We start from the raw sequence: 19,584 nt of genomic DNA on the forward strand, positions 1-19,584 counted from the left end.
TTGAAGATTAATATAAAATTGTTGACAATTTTGAGAAATTTTAGAATTAAATGAATACTTTGTGATTTTTATGTGCTGTCTGCCTTCATAAGTGGAAATATTTTTTTCTACAGTGATTGTCAGTAAATGAACACATTTCGTATACAGGGTGTAAGAAGTTTGACTGCCATTTACTTCAGCATGAGATAGAATAATCATAAATGAACAAAAAAGTTGTATATTACAGGGGCATAAGATTAACAGTTTTCAAAATACAGCGAGTATTAATATTGGCAGACATGCGGCAGACTTGTCCTGCGGAATAACAAATATGTAAACAACTATTATTGTGAAACATTTAGAAAATTTCAAGACAATTGTTTTCCAGTTTTTAAATAAATAAAATAAAAGGTATCAATTTTGTAATACAAAGATAGTGTTGTGCTTAAATTTTAGCTCAAATTTTAATAATTATGAACATCTTAAAACAGGAACTTAACTTTTAATCAAATTACATATTTGAAAAATATGTAATTAAAGTACCCAAAGATTCAGGTCGTCCAAATAATCGTATGTATTAAAAATAATGTAGGTACTTACCTAAAAGCAAAATTCATAATTTTTAAACGCACAAGTACAAAACAATCTACAACATATGCTCAAAATGTCCACCACCATTTTCGATGCACGCGCGACACCTTCGAATCCAATTTTCGCGCACTCGCAAAAAACACTCCGACACGGTCGAATCCAGATACCAACTGAATTGCGTATTGCTGGACACCTTAATACCTCGTGTTATCCGCCGCGCCATTGTCACATTGCTCCATATAAGTTATCGAATTTTAAATTTATTACAACGCTAATTATTTTTTAGAATTAAGCATAAAGTATTAATTAATCGAACTTTTGTACGTCAAGTTGGAGATTTTGATAATTTTTTCTAGGAAATGGTCGAGTTTAGCACCCTTGTCATATAAGGTTTTTTTGTTTATTTTAATGTATTCTATCGTCTGTTAAAATTAAGGCAGACAAACTTCTAACACCCTATATATATATGTTTGCGTGTAAGTTCAAGTTCAAATAATTGTATAATCCTACTTCTTTTAGTAAATTTGTAATAACGCTCAGAAAAAGTTTAATACTGATTTTATATCTCAAAGTTTAGAAAACATTTGTGACAAATACCTTGCTTTTATTTGAATTTTATATGAATTTAAAAAGCTGTATGAACATTTTGTTTAGTAAGAAATTGACAACATTGACAATAAATTAAAAATAGCACGAATATGGATAATTTCATAAAATATTCTTACTTATTCCCGAGACAATTAATTAGAAAAAAATGGTTTTAAAAAAACTGAATATTAAGCATGTTTTACATATTTTAGGACCCAATAATACTGTAATATTAAACTAATTATAAAAGGGTAGATTTAAAAATCATATTAGATTTATTATTAACGACATACAATTAAAAATTGCAAATATATAAAAAAAAATGTATCAAACTCTGAAAAATGTCCAATTTTATAATTTAAGAATTCAGTATCATCACTCAGGGCAATTTTTAATATTAGAATTAAAACCTTGTATCGGGCACTCTTAATCATACGCCTTAAAATATTATGGCTATTTACGTATTTACGTGTAAACCTTGTTTTAAAGAGTAGTTATGTAACGTAATTTAGATTCAACCATCTTTTCGATTATATCAATTGAAAGCCTTCAGTAGAGCTCATCAAAGTAAAAGAGTAATAAAACGGAGAATCCACTGTATCGATGTAATTCTCGTGTTGCACATGTCCTGTTATCTAAGTATTAAGTCTTTATTCGGTCGTCGAATAAAAAAATTCTCTCATAGAAAATGCAGTCAATTGGTTGAACGGTAGTATGTATGCATGTAATTTTAACTTGTATGTAACGTAACGTGTATATGCTTGATAAGTGTGAGCATTACGCCCCTGTAAGTTTAATGTATGTAATTTGTATGAAGCACGAGTAGATGTTAGTAATTTTAACAATGCATGGATAGTGAGTTTATATTAAAAATTAATGGTACGAGATCAAAATTCGTCATTTCTCTGGCTTTTATTACATTTGCGTAAATTTGTGGTTTTGATTGTAAGAGAATGAAAGAAAATGTTAAAAAAAGTTGAAAATAAAAAAACTGAGTATGTTACCCGAGTTTTTTTTATCACCTCAATTCCAGTTTCTAACGACTAAAATTAATAGGGCCGTCTAGTCGCCTCCCAAATATTCTCACTTTCAGCGCTGCGTCCAAGCAGCATTTTTTAAACAGTATTTTTCTTTTTAAAAATATTAACTTATTTTTATTTAAAAAAATCATGTTTTCATCTAAAAAGATTTTTTGGCAACTATTATTAAAATACTTATTTAAAAATGGAATAAAAAAAAAGTGGAATGCAAAAAGTAATTATTTAAAGCACACAAAAAAAAATAACTGATTCGCGCCAAATTTGGTGTGCGGGGGTTTTCGAGGTCGCTGATCACGGATCTGGGGTCAATTTTGCAAAATTCCAGATGGCGGATCCAAAATGGCCGACCAAATTATAAAAAAATAACATTCGCGCCAAATTTGGTATAAGGGGGTTTTCAAGGTCGCTGATCACGAATTCGAGGTCAATTATGGAAAATTCAAGATGGCGGACAACCAAATTTTCAAAAAATAACATTCGCGTCAAATTTGGTATAAGGGGGTTTTCGGGGTCACTGATCACAACTCCAAGATCAGATTTATAAAATTCGTTTTTAAAAACTTAATCAATTATTTTATTACCTGAGATTGGGCAGAAAACCCGTGAATTTCGCAATTCTGATCTCGAATTCGTAATCAACGACTCCGAAAACCCCCGCTATCAAATTTGGCGCGAATCTGTTATTTTTTGAAAATTCATGATATCTGACCTTCGCGGGGTCTTAACCATATAAATGATCATTTGAATATAAAAAACAAATTGTATTTTTCCTAGCACTTTTTCGTGAATTTTTGCTATTTTGACCTGTTTTTTTGAGGTTAGGAAATTCCTGTGATGTGATAGCTCAATTCTGACACCGAATTCGTGATCAGGAGGCAAAAATACTACGGATAACATATGTTGCATGAAAAGTACAGACAACTTTTTTTTGTGTTATTTAAATACTTTTGAAGATCTTGAAAACAGGTAAGTACTTACTGAGACATATTATGCTGAAGAATATATATTTATACTTACAAGACAGTTTGTTAAAAAAAATGTTAAAAAATCATTCAATATGGTGTTTTGTATTAAAAATACCTATTTTTGAAATACAAATTTTATTCCCAATGGAAATGCCTTTTTTGTATAGTTTATACCATTTCGTAAAATATGTTCAGGTACATTTCTGAATTATACTGCATCGACGTATTAAAATTAAAGTATATACATTGGCTGAATTTGAGAATATTTTTTTAAATAAACATTTGCGTTGACTTTGAAATCTTAATTTTTGAGATCAGAGGTCTCGGCAGATTCATCAGAGTAAGGAATTTTAATAATTATTGTAACAACGATGCCATTTTGAATACATTTTGCACAATCATTTACATAAATTCACATTTATCTTAAGGGGTCATCTACAAAAATTGTTAATTCATATGCAAACGAGATATGCAAAAAAATCCTGATTTAAAATGACAAAGAAAATATTTTCTCCAGTGCTGCACAAATTGCACAATACTTTTTTGTTTTGCGTAAAATATACCTAATCACCTTCATACTTAATACATGCCAGGAGAGATTATTCGCTATTCAGTAAATATATTTGCGAATTTTTTACCCTAATAAGTGCATTTTAATAAGTACTCTACAAAAATATTTAAAAGAATTCTCAACAGGTATCTACATAAACTATAGTTAAATAGGTTAATTTTTAATTCAAGTTCTACTGAGTTTTTCCTTTTATTTTGTTGTAAAATATCGAATTTGCAGTAAATATAAAGATATGTATATATAACACCAAAGAAATAGATAGCTTGGTTATAAATTTCATTTATATGATATGTAAGTATTCGGTCTCATTTCGCATTATCATTTTAACCTTAACCTCAAAAATAAAAGTTGTTTTAAAGTTTGCACAAAGAGCAGGTATTAAAATTTCACTTACCAGAATGTTGAAGTTTAGGAATATGTTTAACAAAAAATGCTCAGTAATTGCAATGGTTCATGTAGAAGCACTACCAGGTATGTATTTTTTTTTAATTACCTATAAAAATATTCACTATCACCCATTTTAAATTCCTCTTATCTACCTAATACCACTGATTACCTATTACATTCACTGCGGTCGGGTTGTAATAACATAAATTTAATTGAATTACAAATAAATAGGTGTTTATTGTTTGGTCGGTTAAAAAAAAAACGAAAATGTGATTAAATTTGCATAGGTAGGTAGTACATAAATATTATTTTACGTATCCTCACATACAAGTATAAAAATATGATAATTTATTACAAAATTGGTTTGTAATGTTTATGTAAATTTATAGCATAATTTTATATGTTTTTTGAACAAAACTTGTCTATATAACTTTGAAAATAACAATCTATTTAATACATTCATTGGCATAGTTCTGTTTAAATGTACTGTGGTATTATTGCATGCAACATTATCGTACATTTGTTTATTAATACTTTTTATAAATATATGCCAGTATTTATGAAAGAAACATGAACCTTTTTGTAAATTCTGATATGTAATAGAAGCTCAAAAAATTTGTTTAGTTCAAGTCAGTGACGACTGGTGAAAATTAAAGTAGTCATATTCTGATAAAGAGTGTGGGACTCATACCATTTTTCAGAAGTTAATTTCTAGGCCCACATAGAGAACTTTCATGACAAAAAAGAATGTTGCAAAATTTAATTTTAAAAAACGGAGCATAAAAATATTCGAAGAGAATTTAATTTTCTTAAATATGAAAAATGCCTGTTAATCAGTCGTTATATGTGCAACAATTTTCGAGATCTCGGGGTCATCAACCCTAGTTTAAAACACACCTTAAAAAACGGTACAGGTTCCATTCTTCGTTACCAAAATGTGACCATTTTAATTTTCACCAACCACCTCCATTTTTTTTTTTCTTTTGAAAATATCTTTACCAAGAGCTGTTGTTATTGCGATCATGACATAACAACTTTAACAGGAAAATACAAAATCAGTGATGAAAGTAACAGTATTAAATAGAATATGTAAATGGCCATGGAAAATGTTTTAATTACTGAAGTGTTAGTAAATTATTTTTATAAGTTCAGCAAAACGTGGATTTTCCTTTAAATTTTTTCTGTTGTTTTGCTTTGTATTATTTTTATGTCAAAGATTCTACCGCTCCTCTATACGTTTCATTATTAATAAAACACTGTATGGACATTTATATACCAAGTTGCCAAGTTTTGTATATTTAAATCCACCTATACTGCCCTACTTCGGAAGAAGATCGTATGTGCACAGTTTAGAGATATTAGGCATGCTTCATTTGGCTGTAATTCATTTATTAAATAAGGTAATAACTTGATGTATTCGGTAATGGCAAATGAAAAACAAATATATTTTAATGTATTTCAAGAATGTTAGAAAACATTGCAATTTCAATAAAAACAGTGACACATATGTTATTTTCTCTTAATAAATTTAAGATTTTGCTAGGTAAAAATGCTGTATGTGCCGTATGTGCTACATTTTCAACAGAAATTAATAGAAGAACCTGAACATGTACATCGTATACATGATATTTTGGATGTTTTTACAGGATATTTTACAATTTTTAATATATTGTGTTGCAAATAATGTTTAATTGTTGTTTAATTTTAAAACAATGCATATGTGAACACATACGAATTTAATTTGTTAAAAAAATTGTATTTCAATGCTTCTGCTAGAGAAGAAAGCCGTATGTGGTCACATGCGGCGTTATACTATGTGACTCTTAATGAAATACATGCACATAAGTCTGCATCAGACACATGCGGTGTTTTTTTTCTAGTATAGCAATGAAGAAAATAAGGGTGACACAATATTAGAAATTTTAAATGTACAAATTTTTAAATTTAAAAAACAAAAACGATATTTTTGATATTTATAGATGGGTATAATGCGATGTAGATTTCGAAAATGTAATTATCTCAATTTGTCACAAAACTGCACATATGGTCTTTTTCCAAAGTAGAGCAGTACATTTAAATTTAGACGTTTTAAAAAAAAAGTTTAAAAGCATTACGTGCAAAATATTTTATTAAATTATATTCCTATTTCTTTTACTTCTGATAAAATTATATATTTGATATTTTTATAGGCTCACCGTTATTCGCTGGTTCAGTTGAGAAAATTGTGTCAAGAGCATGTAAAGAAACTGAGACATACTTAAACAATGATGTTGTAAGTTTATAAAAATCCACAATAGTTTTGAAATTAATATATGTATGCCACAAGCATTTATTTTAATTTGAGTTTTTAACGGTGGAATAATAAGTTATAGTTTTTGATTTAATTTTAGGATAGCATACTAGTGGAGAATATGCACGATGTACCCTACATACAATCTAAACATTTTGGTCCCGAGGTTACAGCCACAATGTGTAGAGTTTGTACAGAATTAAGAAAAGTTATTCCTCATAGTAAACCCTTTGGAGTACAGGTAAATACATTGTTACATACATTAGCCTATTATATACTATTGTTAAAACTGGATTGACGCAAAATTACAATATTTAGTAGCTACTTCAAAATTGTAACTCAAATTTCAAATAATAATTTTCTTTTATTCATAATTTTAAAAATAGTAGGTTTTAGCTGGGGGTAATATAGAAGCCCTTTCGATCGCAAAAGCATGTTCTATGAACTTTATACGAGCAGAAGGATTCGTTTTTGGTCATGTAGCGGATGAGGGTTATACAGATGCCATCGCCGGCCTTATATTAAGGTACAGGAAACAAATACAGGCCGATGACGTTTTGGTATTCACAGATATAAAAAAGAAACATAGGTGAGTATATATATTGTGCCCCAAATCATACAGTCACTCCTATAACTTGACAGTAGCAACATACGTAACAAATGAACTAATTTTTTAAGTAAACTATTTACCTATTTCACTCATGTCCAATATGATGTTGCTGACATGCAAATGATTGAAGAATTGTAAGATTTCCTGTTTACCAATGTTAGCAATAAAAATATTCTGTACCCTTACAGTTCTCATGCGATCACAAGTGACATATCCGTAACGGAAACTGCCAAGGCTGCAGAATTTTTTCTCTCCGACGGTATAATACTGACCGGAACTACAACAGGAGATCCAGCAAATGCCTCGGAATTAGAGGAATTAAGGAAAGGCGTGAATTTGCCTATTTTAATCGGATCAGGAGTGACACATGCCAACTTAGAGAACTACATATCGGCCGATGCTGTAATTGTAGGATCGTATTTCAAGAAAAATGGAAAATGGAATAAAGAACTGGATGAAAGCAGGATTAATAATTTTATGAAAAAAGTGAAAAGTATAAGATAGTGTTTATAAAAAAATGCAACTTGTTTTGATATTTCATTTGTGAGTGTAGAAAAATAAAAGAATTGGAAGGCATGGAAAATGTAATTTTTACTTTTTACTTCTAGTTTATATGTATAGGTAAATCAGTTTTCGCATTAAGAGGACTCTATAGCAAATAGGCAACCAGCAATAAATTTTTATAAATTTTATTATAGTTTGTCTACATATGAACTAATGCGCAAATAACAGACTTTCCCCCGTTTTAATGCTGATTTTGTATAAAATGGACTTAGTTTGAAACTCAAATAACTTTTTGGTGAAAAGAAATTTGTAATTTACGATACAAATTTTAAATTTCTTTACAACAAAAAGTAATTTGAGTTTCAAACTTACTCCATTTTATAGAAAATCTTCATTAGAATGGAGGAAAGTCTGTTAATAAAATCTATAAAAATATATTGCTGTTATAATGAACATCTCAATTTTTATATTCCAATTTTGTAAAAAAGGCGTTTTAATAATTTTTGTAACTCCAAATTTTGAGAAATTAGCGGTTTCTTACTACAACCTCTCAGAAATCTCTGAAACCTCTGTATGAATGAATAAATACAATTTTAGAGATCTGTATTGAAAAAAAAAAATAATTCAGATTTCACGATGGAAAACTACTCACAAAAAAGTTGGAGTAGTTTCTAGTGAGGACAAAATAGTTCAGTAGTAGATTTCTAAAATTTCATTATTTCTATAGGTTTCGAAGATCAAATAGGCAACCAGCAATACATTTTTATAGATTTTATTACACAGTTTGTCCAAATATAAGTTAATGCACAAATAACAAACTTAAAATGGAGTTGGTTTGAAACTCAAATTACTTTTTGTTGTAAAGAAATTTGTAATTTGCCGTATTTGAACGGGGACGGGGATCGAACCCACGACAGTGGCATTTATCTATTCAAGTACTGACACCTCGAAGCACTCGACCACCAACCAACATACCTGTTTACTATAATTGTAAAGCAGTAATAAGAGTCAAACTTAGTAAATCAGTTCTACTTATATGTTGAGAAAAAAAAGGAGATAAATTTTATATTTTAATTTTTTCATAGTCCATACCGTTATTTAAAATACCGCGGTTTATTGGATTGTTACGTCATATTCTATGTAGCTGGTCGCCGCCTATTACAAACTAGCACTTCCTTAGTCGTAACTAGGAATCTAGTGTGTCTTTGTTTGTTCTCAGGCTAGGTTCTGTGGGGGTGAACCAGCTATCAGTTACCTCTGGATCTGCCCTGATACTTATCTTGTTGGTTCTTGGTTGGGCAGACAGAGTAGTTTTTGAGGCAATGGTGATTCCAATTGTTTCAATTTGAAGCTGTATCTTGGAGAAAAACCTTTATAATATTATTTGCTGCACTGTGAGGCATCGTCAACCATTGTTGATTTTGGCAGTTAATGCCAATTTAAATTGTTCATTGCCAACACTGATTTTTAGGACGAATATAGGAATATAGCTAAATACAAGAGGAGAAATTGGTAACGCTGTCCTTTTTACTGAAAGAAGATACAGTTTCTACAGAAGAACACATTTATTAAAGGGAGTGATGAGTCAAATAAATGAATAGGATGTTAAAAGAAAATAGAAGTAATTCTAAAAAATATATTAAAACTTTTTCCAGTAATAAAAATATATGATTTGAAAAAACATTTAACGTAACTGTCACTTCATCCTCAGATGTCGAATAATTAGCTTGCAAGTTTTAAGCTAGTAGAGATAAAATGAATTATAGTTTATTTTGCTTTATGTATAGCGTAATATTAAAATTAACAAATATTTGAAATTTTTCGCAAATGGTCGGTAAAACTTTTCTCCTAATTTTTAAATTATTACAAACTTTGTTAAATATCTGCCATTTGAACAGTTTTAATGCAAACTATACATATCCCGCGACTAACGCAAATGTGTAATACTTTTAAACTTAATTACAGACGAAAGTAACTCAATTATAGGCTTGGGTTAGCAAAATGAACGTAAAGGGTAATATTATCGTATTACACGTTCAAAATTGAGGAAATAAAAATACGAAACTTATATAAAATTATATAAAACAAAAAATACTTATGGAAGTTAGAAAAATTAATTCCTAAAACCTAAAAATCTTTTTATAGTGGAACTCATGCCTCCAAAAAATTTACCCAATCTGAATCCGGTGTTATCAGCGGGTTTTCCAAATACGTACAGATCCTTGGCAAGATCTGATACCTTTTGGCTGCTTCCTGATATACTATTTTTTACAGTGATCTCAGGTACAATTAAAGAACAGGGCAAACTTGTGTCACCATTAATTTTTTCTGAAGTACTTCGAATAGGTCTTCTTCTTGAAATTTTATGATTTGACATAGAATTTGTATTTTCTATGTCCTGAAATGGAAAGTACAATGCATTACATTAGAATTACCAAATTATTGAAGCATCTCGGTCAAAATAGACAAAAATTATAAACAGTGTGAGTCTATATAAAAATTAAAACTGAACTAAAAATAACAATGCATTAAAATTATGCTTCATCAAACTCTATTCGAAAATTAAAGTGATACCAATAATTAAAAAACGGTAATAATCATACCAAGTCCAATCTTTTCTTCTTCAATGGTCTTCCAGGACTAAGCCCAACTTCATGGTATTCATACAGGTCTTTCCTTTTCACAGGTCTACGAGCCGAACTTTCCTTCCGTAACGTCTTTCTGTCTTTTAAGTGATCGTCAATTGTTTCCTTGATCGTCTTAATCCAATTCTTAGTTTCATTAAACTGTTCGTGGTAAAGAATTAATTCCTCATCCTGGCAAATAACTTTTAGGCAACCTTTATCCAGAATTTCAATGATTTTACACTTGTTCAGAGGAAAGATACTGAAGCATTTTAACGAATTCACCTTCGGTTCATCTTTTTTCATTTTAGAGAACATTATTATGTCATTCATTAGAACCACATAAAGTTTTTCACTGTGACCATTTTTTGAAGACATTTTTGTAAGTATGCCTTCCTTCATCAGTTTTCTTCCGGGTATAATTATATTTGGTTCACCACGTAGACACCTTTGAAATTCAAGTAACCGCTGCATAATTTCTTGATCTTCCACTAAATTATTGATATGTTCGGCTACCTCCTCTATCTTATGCAGACAATCTGAAAATAAATAATTGTTTGCCATAACTGAAAATTATTTTTAACGTTCACTGACAAAATGCTACCAGACTAAAAGAAAAAACATTTACCTGATAAAACGTCAAAACCTTCCTCTGATGGTTTGGTTAAATTGTACAAATTTGTCAGTAAAAGTTTATATCTAGGTACACGCTGAATAGGAGTTATCAATAAAGCAGAAAGTTTGTTCTGAATTTCAGGTCTAGTTTCCTGGTTTTCTATGAAATTTGCAAATTGAGGATTTAACAGTCTTGCATTCTAAAACAGATTATAAGCATTAGAAAGAAAAAAATTCTATGAACATAATACCAAATACCTGCAGAATTTTTAAACTGTCTTTGAATTCATAAGCATATACAGAATACAGTTTCAGAAATGGGGCAATTTTAGAAAATGCAGTTGCAATATTTCCTACGCCTTTATCTAATTCATCCAACAACTCCTTATTGACATTATATATAGTATAAATATTGCTAAAGAGAATACCATAATCATCTGGTTTTAATAAATTATGTTCTTTTATTGGTTTCATAAAAAAATTGATAATGATTTCAAGTTGATGAACATATTTTATTTCACTGTTTACAATTTCTAAAACAGCTTTTTCTTTTTTAAATGTACGACGTGCCTCTTCCGTTTTATTTTTAATTTCATCAAGAGCTTCAAATACATGTTTCTTTGTTTTTGAAGTTAAAATGTTGCGTTCATTTATTGCTTTTTTTAATTCAAGACTAAACTCTATATGAGCCTTTGGAGTAACAGGTTCAAACGGAATACCATTATCTTGTGGTTGCTTAGACTTTTTACATTTTGAAGTGGTTTGTGGTGTGTTTACTATATCTAATTTGTCACACTTAATACTATTTTCAATTTTTACATTTTCTAGTTCTACAAAACAGGATGTAACAGATTTTTCAGTTAAATTATAAGTAACATCTTTGGCAGAAATAAGTTCACTAATATTGTGGAATTTAATACGTGAAGTGGTATTATTCTTAGTATTTTGCTCTTCATTTTTTTGGCACTTTGGTGCATTTGATTGAGTGTTTATGTTATTTTCAAGAATAATTGGTTCAAGAATAATACGACACTGCTTAAGATTCTGTTCCATTATTTTTCCTATTAAATCCCAATCAGCTATACTCCTTTCAAAATTCAATATAAATACATATATTAGCGCTGTTCAACTCAATAACAAAACACATAAGCACCACTATTAAACAAAAATTACTCAACTTTGAAATCAAAATCCGTTGATTCAAATTTGAGTTTGACAGTTTGAGTTTGACAGAAGACAGAATTACTTCATGCGCCAATTTTTCGTCTTCTTCTCTTCGCAGACCATTGCCACAGAATATCCAACAGTCAGAGTTATAACTCAATCGGCGTCTGTGTTCGACGCCATGTTTTTGGAATAGAACTGGGCTAGCACATACAAATTTTTATTAAAGCTTGTCATATCCATAAATTATGATAAATTGATTTATTTGGTATAGATTATTAATATAAATATTCTAGTTGTTGTTGTCTCAATTAAACATTTGTACCCTTGTTTATATAAACTGCCCTACAGTATATTCAATGATACATATAATAAGGAACTAACAGGTGCTATTCCAAGAGCGAGATAATTTAGTTATGCGATAATTTTCACGTCAGCTTGAATTTAGAATGCTGATTGTTAGATTACTCTGTGCCATTGCATAAAGAAAGGTTATGTGCATAGTATGTGCATACACCAGTTCTGTATGTAGTGGAGTGCATGAATACAGGCAACCAAGAGATGGCGCTCTTTTTGTTTGATTCATAGCGAAAAGACCTTCATTTTGAATATTGTAGATGGGCTTTTTAATCTCTATATCTCTATCTACATTGATATTACAGGCACAGTTATGTATTATAATATAGTAAAAAGAACAGTATATCTCTCTCAAATTATAGAGATTTAGTATCAACAGTTTCATTAATCTATATGTCAAATACCTTTGAAGATATTTGTGTTTCTGTAATATTTTTCAAAAACTTGACCAATATACCCCGTTAGCAACATATTTTTTTATTATAGCAGCATCAAAACCGTTCTGGTCTATTTAAAGCAAATAGTTTGGTAAGATATACGCCGACGACCTGACAATCACATCCCAATCCGTAGATCCTAGATATTCCGTCTCCCTCCTCCAAAACTCCTTAGACCAACTTGAATCCTGGTGCAACAGGTGGAAAGTCAAAATTAATCCCAACAAAAGTTCGGCTATCCTTTTTACCAAACGAAAAATCCTACAAAACCTCGACAGACTGACACTATCCCAGGAACCCATCTCCTGGAATAGACAAACACGATACCTGGGCGTGACGATGGATCAGCGTCTTACGTGGAAACCGCACATCGTGGAGACGGTGGCGCGAGCGAAGACCACCAGGGCTAGGCTCTATCCCTTACTCAAAGGTGGAAACACCCTCAGTTTAAGGAATAAGCGAACGCTTATCAAGGTGGTACTTCAACCGCAGCTAACCTACGCCTCCACGGCGTGGGGTCACGCGGCAAAAAGCCACTTAAAGTCATTACAGGCTGTGGAAAACATAGCCCTCCGCACGGCCACCGACGCGCCCTGGTACGTAAGAAACTCTGACATATTACGAGACTTACAATACACAAACGCTACACAGACAATAAGACAAAACGCGGAGAAACGGTTTGACGTAGCCGCTAGACATGACAATCCCCTCCTCAGGCAAGCCGTTGACTACGTACCCGACGTGACCGACAAACACAAAAGACCCATACACCAACTTTTTGACCCTGGGTGACCACCCCAACGACATCCCCCCCCCCCTGCCCGCTAACCTTTTCTGTTTCAGAGACCGCTAGGATCAAGAAACGAAGACAACGACACACACACACACACACACACACATACACACTCCCCATACCCTCCTTACCCCTCCCCTCCCGCGCTAACCTAAGGGCCACCTTAGCAAAGCTGCATAGCCGCACTACCCTACCCAACCATACCACACATAAACATGACACCACCCCCGGGGTTTACACAGACGAGCCGGCGAAGCAAGAAGAGCGCCAGAAGAAAGGGCCCTAGCCGGCGGGGCCCAGCCAGGACAAAAGGAGGTCCCACAAAGCGCCTACACCGGCCGCATTTGCGGTCGGGGTAGACGACGGATGGGGCCCACCTACGAAGGCTGTCCAGGCCTACACGAGATGAGGCAGGATAAAGAGGGATAGTCCCCCTCGATCCCAAATCATTGAGGCCAATTTCTAGCCATGGAATAATGGCGCGAGTTTGGTAAGATCCAATTCCTACTTGGCTAAATGGCTAAATAATATATTTTCGTAAGTATTTTATACATAGTGTTCATTATATATAAAATTATTTTCATTCAAAATGTACTTTTTAATACTAAATATAGAATGATTACGGAATATTTGCGAGTTTAAAGTTCGATTTTCGTATACAGGATGTTTGAAAAATACTTTAATCTATATGTCGATACTTGCAAATACTTGTCCGAGAGAATATGAAAAACGTTATTTAGTTATACATATTTATTTATATTAGTGATTAGATGGCTAATATTGTTACAATTTTTATACGTATTTCTCTTTAATGTAGTCATGATAAGCCTTGACACCTTCCCAAGTCTCCTGAACAATGGGCCAAATGCTTGTTGCGGCAGGATTGAAACCCGTGTTACCGCCTCCTGGTAACTCAATACAATACGCCAAATCTACGCCATTGACACCTTTAACGTAGTCGTCACTGCCTCCTGCAGCAGCATACAAGACGTTAGTGGAAGTTCCTATTATGTAATTGGTTCCAGAAACGGCACGAATAGCGTTATTAACTTTGACGCCAAGAGCGTAGAGTTCGTCATTGTTGTCGGGCAGGGCGCTGGTGTATCCCCATGGGTAGAGAAGGTAGTTTCCGTAACTGTGGAATGTGAGATACAGTTTAATTCTATCTTCGTTGGCCGAGAGGTAGTCCTTCAAGGCTTGAGTTTCCTTTTCTGAGAATGGCGTTGGCCCGGCATATATCTCAGAGCACTGATTGTCGCTAGCACCTGTTAACATCCAGTGGTAGTCGAAATTCCTATTGGGATCGACGCCGTAACAAGAAGTGTTTGGAGTACGGGTCTTCCTCCAAAGACGGGTCTGAAACAATAAAATTATATAGTTTTTAATATCACTAAGTGTTTGTAAATATACTATTGTATGTATCTATTTCGTAAATTTCACATATTTCCTTCCCAGATCTTTCAAATATCTTGAAGCTGTAAGCGAACTTAGATAACAGAGAGGGTTTATAGTGAAATTGGAAGCATATAGTATTTCGATATATAGATTTTACCTCGCAATTATTGGGAAATGTTTTCTATAAAAGCTGCATGGTCTTTTGAGGGTTCAGAATTCATAAGTGACTTCTCTCATTTTTAAATAGTTGCAGCATACGCTTTTGAGACGTCCAGTATATAATTTAATAGCGTTGGAAATAACCGCCAAAACTTAAATACGACTCCCTTCTAAATTTTGTGGTTTACCGTCGGATTTCAATGGCATATACCGTATTTTTAGTTAATCAGTATTAAAGTTCGATGGATTACATTTAGGAAAACGCAAAGTTATAAATGATTACTTACGTTAGTGTGCGTAAACTCATAACCATCAGGATTTAAGCTGGGAATAATTACCCAATCTACATCTTGACTCAAATAACCATTTGCTGTGTTTTCAACAAGTTGATTAATTATATACAAAGCAACTGGTGGAGCGATCCATTCTCTGGCGTGGATGCCAGCATCAACAAGGATTTCTGGCCTATTTGTACCGGAGCCTCCTGAAATTCGTACACCGACTATATCCCTACCTTCGTATGACTGACCAATTACCAGGAGTTGGACTATGTTGGGATAAGCTTCTGCAATTGTGTATAAGTAGGATACAATCTGGAATTAATCGGATTTCTCTTATTAGTCTTGTAAACAAATCCGTTTTGCTGAATAGTCGAACATTCACAATTTCTACAATTAAAAAATGTTTGAATATGATTGTTCAGTATTTATACTTATTTCTTAAAGACAAAATCTTTTTCAAATGAAAAGTAAATATTAAATTTCAGTAAAATACTTATAAATTTGTAACCAAATAAAATATGTGTTCTAAAGGTCTTTGAAATATGGATATATTTTTTTTACCTCATCGTAACGCATGAAGTAAGTGAAGCTCACGGATCCTCTTGCAACTGATCTAGTTCTACTTTGGCGGAAGTTTTCATCTTGTACAGTGCTAAAATCAGTAATGAAATCGATCTAATTAAGCATAGATATACTAAGCTTTGAGTTATAATGGTTACTGGTGCATTCAATTAAATTCGCCATTTTGGTGTAAAATCATCAAACCCTCGTTTTGATTCTACGAAGAAATAGTTTTTCTTCGCAGAATATAAAGAAAATCAACTCTTCAGACCCATTTTATTTCACAGCAAACGGATTTTGATGCAAATTTTAGGTTGGTAACGGTTTGAAAACGCTGCACCAAATTCTTTTAGAAAGCATCAAGTACATAATTAGTTTCTCACTTTTTTCTCTTGAAACCTGTCGACTAATGGAAGTTTTGATTTTCGAACTTCGGTTAACAAGAGACTGAATATCAAGGTTGAACCATTTTTATTGAATATACCATATCAAACTGCAATTACCCAAAGTCTCTGCTACTGTTTGTGTTCTTACCTTTCAACATCATCAATGATAACACTGAAATCCATATTTTTGGCTAGCAAGTCATTTTCGAAGCTAGCCTGTGTCCCTGGTGAAACCATAACAGTGACTGTGGCATTGAGAGCCCTAGGTTGGGCCCAAAAGTCAAATTCAGGAGCTTCGTTTAATGACCTCAAATAGTAGGCTTCATCCACAGTTTTTGGTATGATCTGGTACACCTTATACCTGTTAAATGATACAATTATGTAAAAATTACGTGTATAACTTTGTAGAAAAATGAATGCAATTAGTGTAGATAATAATTATATTTTTAATGCAGTCGGTGACAGCAAAATGATGATATTTTGATGTGCTACTCTTATCACATAAACATGATTTTGGAGAACATATACATATTTTTAAATCAATCATTTTAATACTCTTAGAACATTGTCGAGAATATTATAATTGCAGGAAAATGTTAATTAATTTTAATTAAGAAGGAAACAGAGTTAGTAGTTTTAAAATAAAAAAATTGAAGGGGCAAGTGGATGAATGTGTTAGGTTACAATTTCTGAAAAGTTGAGATATTCGGTTGAAGAACATGTTTTGTATCGCTGTATCATATCACAGACCTTCATAAGTATACCGACACATTGTCATGGATGAACATATAAGACAAAATTTACTTAAAATTAAATTACTTAAAATCGATTTTGTGAGAATAGCCGAGATATAAGCTAATTGTAACATAATACATTCATCCACTTGCCCCTTCAATTGTATTGTTTGATGATAAGAGGAAATAATTAAAAGAAGTTGTTCATGTTTTCTCTCACAATACCTACATATAACAATTTCTTTCACAACTCTAGACATATTCTCCACATTTTTTATTATTTTTACGCACAACAACGATTTCCGCTCAGCTGTTTGCTTTGCCATTATATTTGGTTACACAATAAAATTGAATGATATACAATTTACCTGGATTATATTTGTAAAAACATAAATGTTACCTAGTTGATATAGGTATAAAGAATGCCATTGTTCTTATTCAATGCATAGCAAATATTTGTCTATAAATATTATTCATTATGTGATCAGTATATGCAGTTATCGAAATAGAATACATTTAACTTTGTTTTTAAAGCCTAAAAAACTGTATTAATCAGTTGCTGTTAACTACCTAGAAGGTTACTGTATACCTATTAGATTTGAGTAGACAATACAATTTAAATCACGAATTATAATTTGTTAAGAATGAATTTAAAATAAATAATAAAAAATACGTAATTTATTCAGTGTTTATAGCAAAGGACAAGTGATTTTATCTTAGCTCGGTTTCTGTTAAGCAGAAACAGACAAAAAAGTACATTTTAAACCTACATCTGCAATAAATTCATTATTAACAAAAATTGACTTATCCCATTTCCATCAGTCTTTGTTTGCCATGTTTATATAATCTCTTTCTCGAAAAAATCGCTTTTAAAAACGGATGGTATTTTTTTAATGTACTTCGTGATATCTTATTCATATTTTCGACTTAGTTTTAGTTTATCAAAAAACGAATTTACGCAATATTATTCAAAACCCATAAAATATTATGTAATTTACATAATATTTTATCATATCACTATTTTATGCAGATTTTGTTTTATTTTTACTCCATTTTAACAATTCTAATGATGTCGATCTCTAGTCTATGGAAAAATAAAGTCGTTTCTGTATAATTTTAAACTAAAGGTATTTAGAATTGTGTTATAGTTTGAATTTTGGTGGCCCATATGATTTTTGTAATTTGAATTAAATATATGATATGATGGTTCAGATTTTACAAGTTTATCTTCAAAAATAACAATATCAACTATAAAATATGGTCTAAAGTTATGAGAAGTACGATTAAATATCAATTAAAAATTTGCATAATTTACTATTTAACATAAAAGGTAAAAATATGGCTACAATATGACAAAAATTGTATCAAATCTATGTGTCTATGTATTAAAGGAATTTTAAGCAACTCATCACCATAAGTTTGCCTTAAGCCAAAAAATAAATAAGGTGAAGGGGAAATAACTAGATAAGTTTCTAAAGATAGTAGCTAAATAAAACCACAAGATATAAAAATTACTTTATAGTCACAGATTTAGGTCAATTTATTTATATGTTAAAAGTAATGCAACTGTTATTGTGTCACACATTGAAGACTCGTGTATAAACTAAATAAAAAAATTAAATATTTCGAAACATACCCATCGTAGTGGAAGGGTTCCTCAGTGAGGACAAAGCCTATGCAAACTAGTGCAAAAATTATGAATCTCATCTTCACCGCTGCTACTGCGCATACATTGGCTGTAATCCCCTTTTATACAAAAATTCTATCTAGAAATGGGAAGCTAGGCATTAAAATTTAAAAATCTCTTATCATTTATCAGTTTTATCAAGTAAATAGACCATTATTTTAAAATTAAGATAATTTTTTATCCCGCATTTGATTGATTTGATCCCTAGATGAAACGATTACACAAACGCTGGTTTCGTCTGGATTTACAGATATAGGTAGGTAGTTGCGAAGTTAATCTCCAGATATATTCTGAATATACTGAGTGATGAAGAACTTCTTGGTGCGTTTACTCTTTAAATGTGCTATATGCAATTAAGAAGTGAATTAGATATGAGTGTTTATTTAATGATTTGGTTTGTTTGGTGTTTATTTAGGATTTGATAAAGAAAATAAACAAAGGTAAGTAATGTAACGCGGAAAATAGAAAGAAGAAACACGGAAGATTATCTACATATAAACTACATTTAAGGAAAAAGTTAAAACCAAGATTAATTTTTGCAGAAATTAAAACTTTAATAAAGTATAATCTGTTGACATGGAATATCAACAAATAACAAATTGAGTAATGTATGCTAAAGTTCTAATATTGTAGGCGGCATTTCTCGCTCTGATAAACATTGTTTATAAGGGAACAATTTTCTTGATCTGTAAAATTCGTTTTTTTTTTCAAAACACATTGGAATCGCTAAAGGGAGAACACGATAACACGCTTTTCCCAGTTGCATGCATATGACCCGAAGGGAAACGCCTAAGTTGGAAACTAACAAATCGAATTTTTTGTTACAAATGATTTACTGCATAATATAAAATCGTGGCCTTCTTAAA

The 19,584-nt window shown here is 31.5% G+C and overlaps 3 protein-coding genes across 3 annotated transcripts; 1 reads left to right on the top strand and 2 right to left on the bottom strand.

The window, feature by feature from the left end:
- The first annotated feature begins 3,989 nt into the window (after positions 1–3,989).
- LOC108907818 (uncharacterized protein F13E9.13, mitochondrial) lies at positions 3,990–7,564 on the top strand. Its single transcript, XM_018711627.1, has 5 exons — positions 3,990–4,205; positions 6,311–6,393; positions 6,512–6,652; positions 6,801–7,000; positions 7,210–7,564. Exons 1-5 carry the CDS (start codon positions 4,019–4,021, stop codon positions 7,523–7,525), a joined length of 927 nt encoding a protein of 308 aa, XP_018567143.1. The 5' UTR covers positions 3,990–4,018; the 3' UTR covers positions 7,526–7,564.
- A 1,583-nt stretch (positions 7,565–9,147) lies between these two features.
- LOC108907815 (FYVE, RhoGEF and PH domain-containing protein 3) lies at positions 9,148–11,952 on the bottom strand. The gene is made up of 4 exons (XM_018711620.1): positions 11,023–11,952; positions 10,778–10,964; positions 10,129–10,688; positions 9,148–9,923 (listed from the first exon to the last, which is right to left on the bottom strand). The coding sequence occupies exons 1-4, from the start codon at positions 11,815–11,817 to the stop codon at positions 9,639–9,641; spliced, it is 1,827 nt and encodes a 608-aa protein (XP_018567136.1). The 5' UTR covers positions 11,818–11,952; the 3' UTR covers positions 9,148–9,638.
- A 2,298-nt stretch (positions 11,953–14,250) lies between these two features.
- On the bottom strand, positions 14,251–18,775 carry LOC108907823 (carboxypeptidase B). Its single transcript, XM_018711639.1, has 5 exons — positions 18,668–18,775; positions 16,446–16,658; positions 15,912–16,002; positions 15,357–15,662; positions 14,251–14,871 (listed from the first exon to the last, which is right to left on the bottom strand). The coding sequence occupies exons 1-5, from the start codon at positions 18,736–18,738 to the stop codon at positions 14,308–14,310; spliced, it is 1,245 nt and encodes a 414-aa protein (XP_018567155.1). The 5' UTR covers positions 18,739–18,775; the 3' UTR covers positions 14,251–14,307.
- Between the last annotated feature and the right edge of the window lie 809 nt (positions 18,776–19,584).

Source organism: Anoplophora glabripennis, unplaced genomic scaffold (assembly GCF_000390285.2).
Source record: "Anoplophora glabripennis isolate ALB-LARVAE unplaced genomic scaffold, Agla_2.0 scaffold120, whole genome shotgun sequence".
Taxonomy (NCBI): domain Eukaryota; kingdom Metazoa; phylum Arthropoda; class Insecta; order Coleoptera; family Cerambycidae; genus Anoplophora; species Anoplophora glabripennis.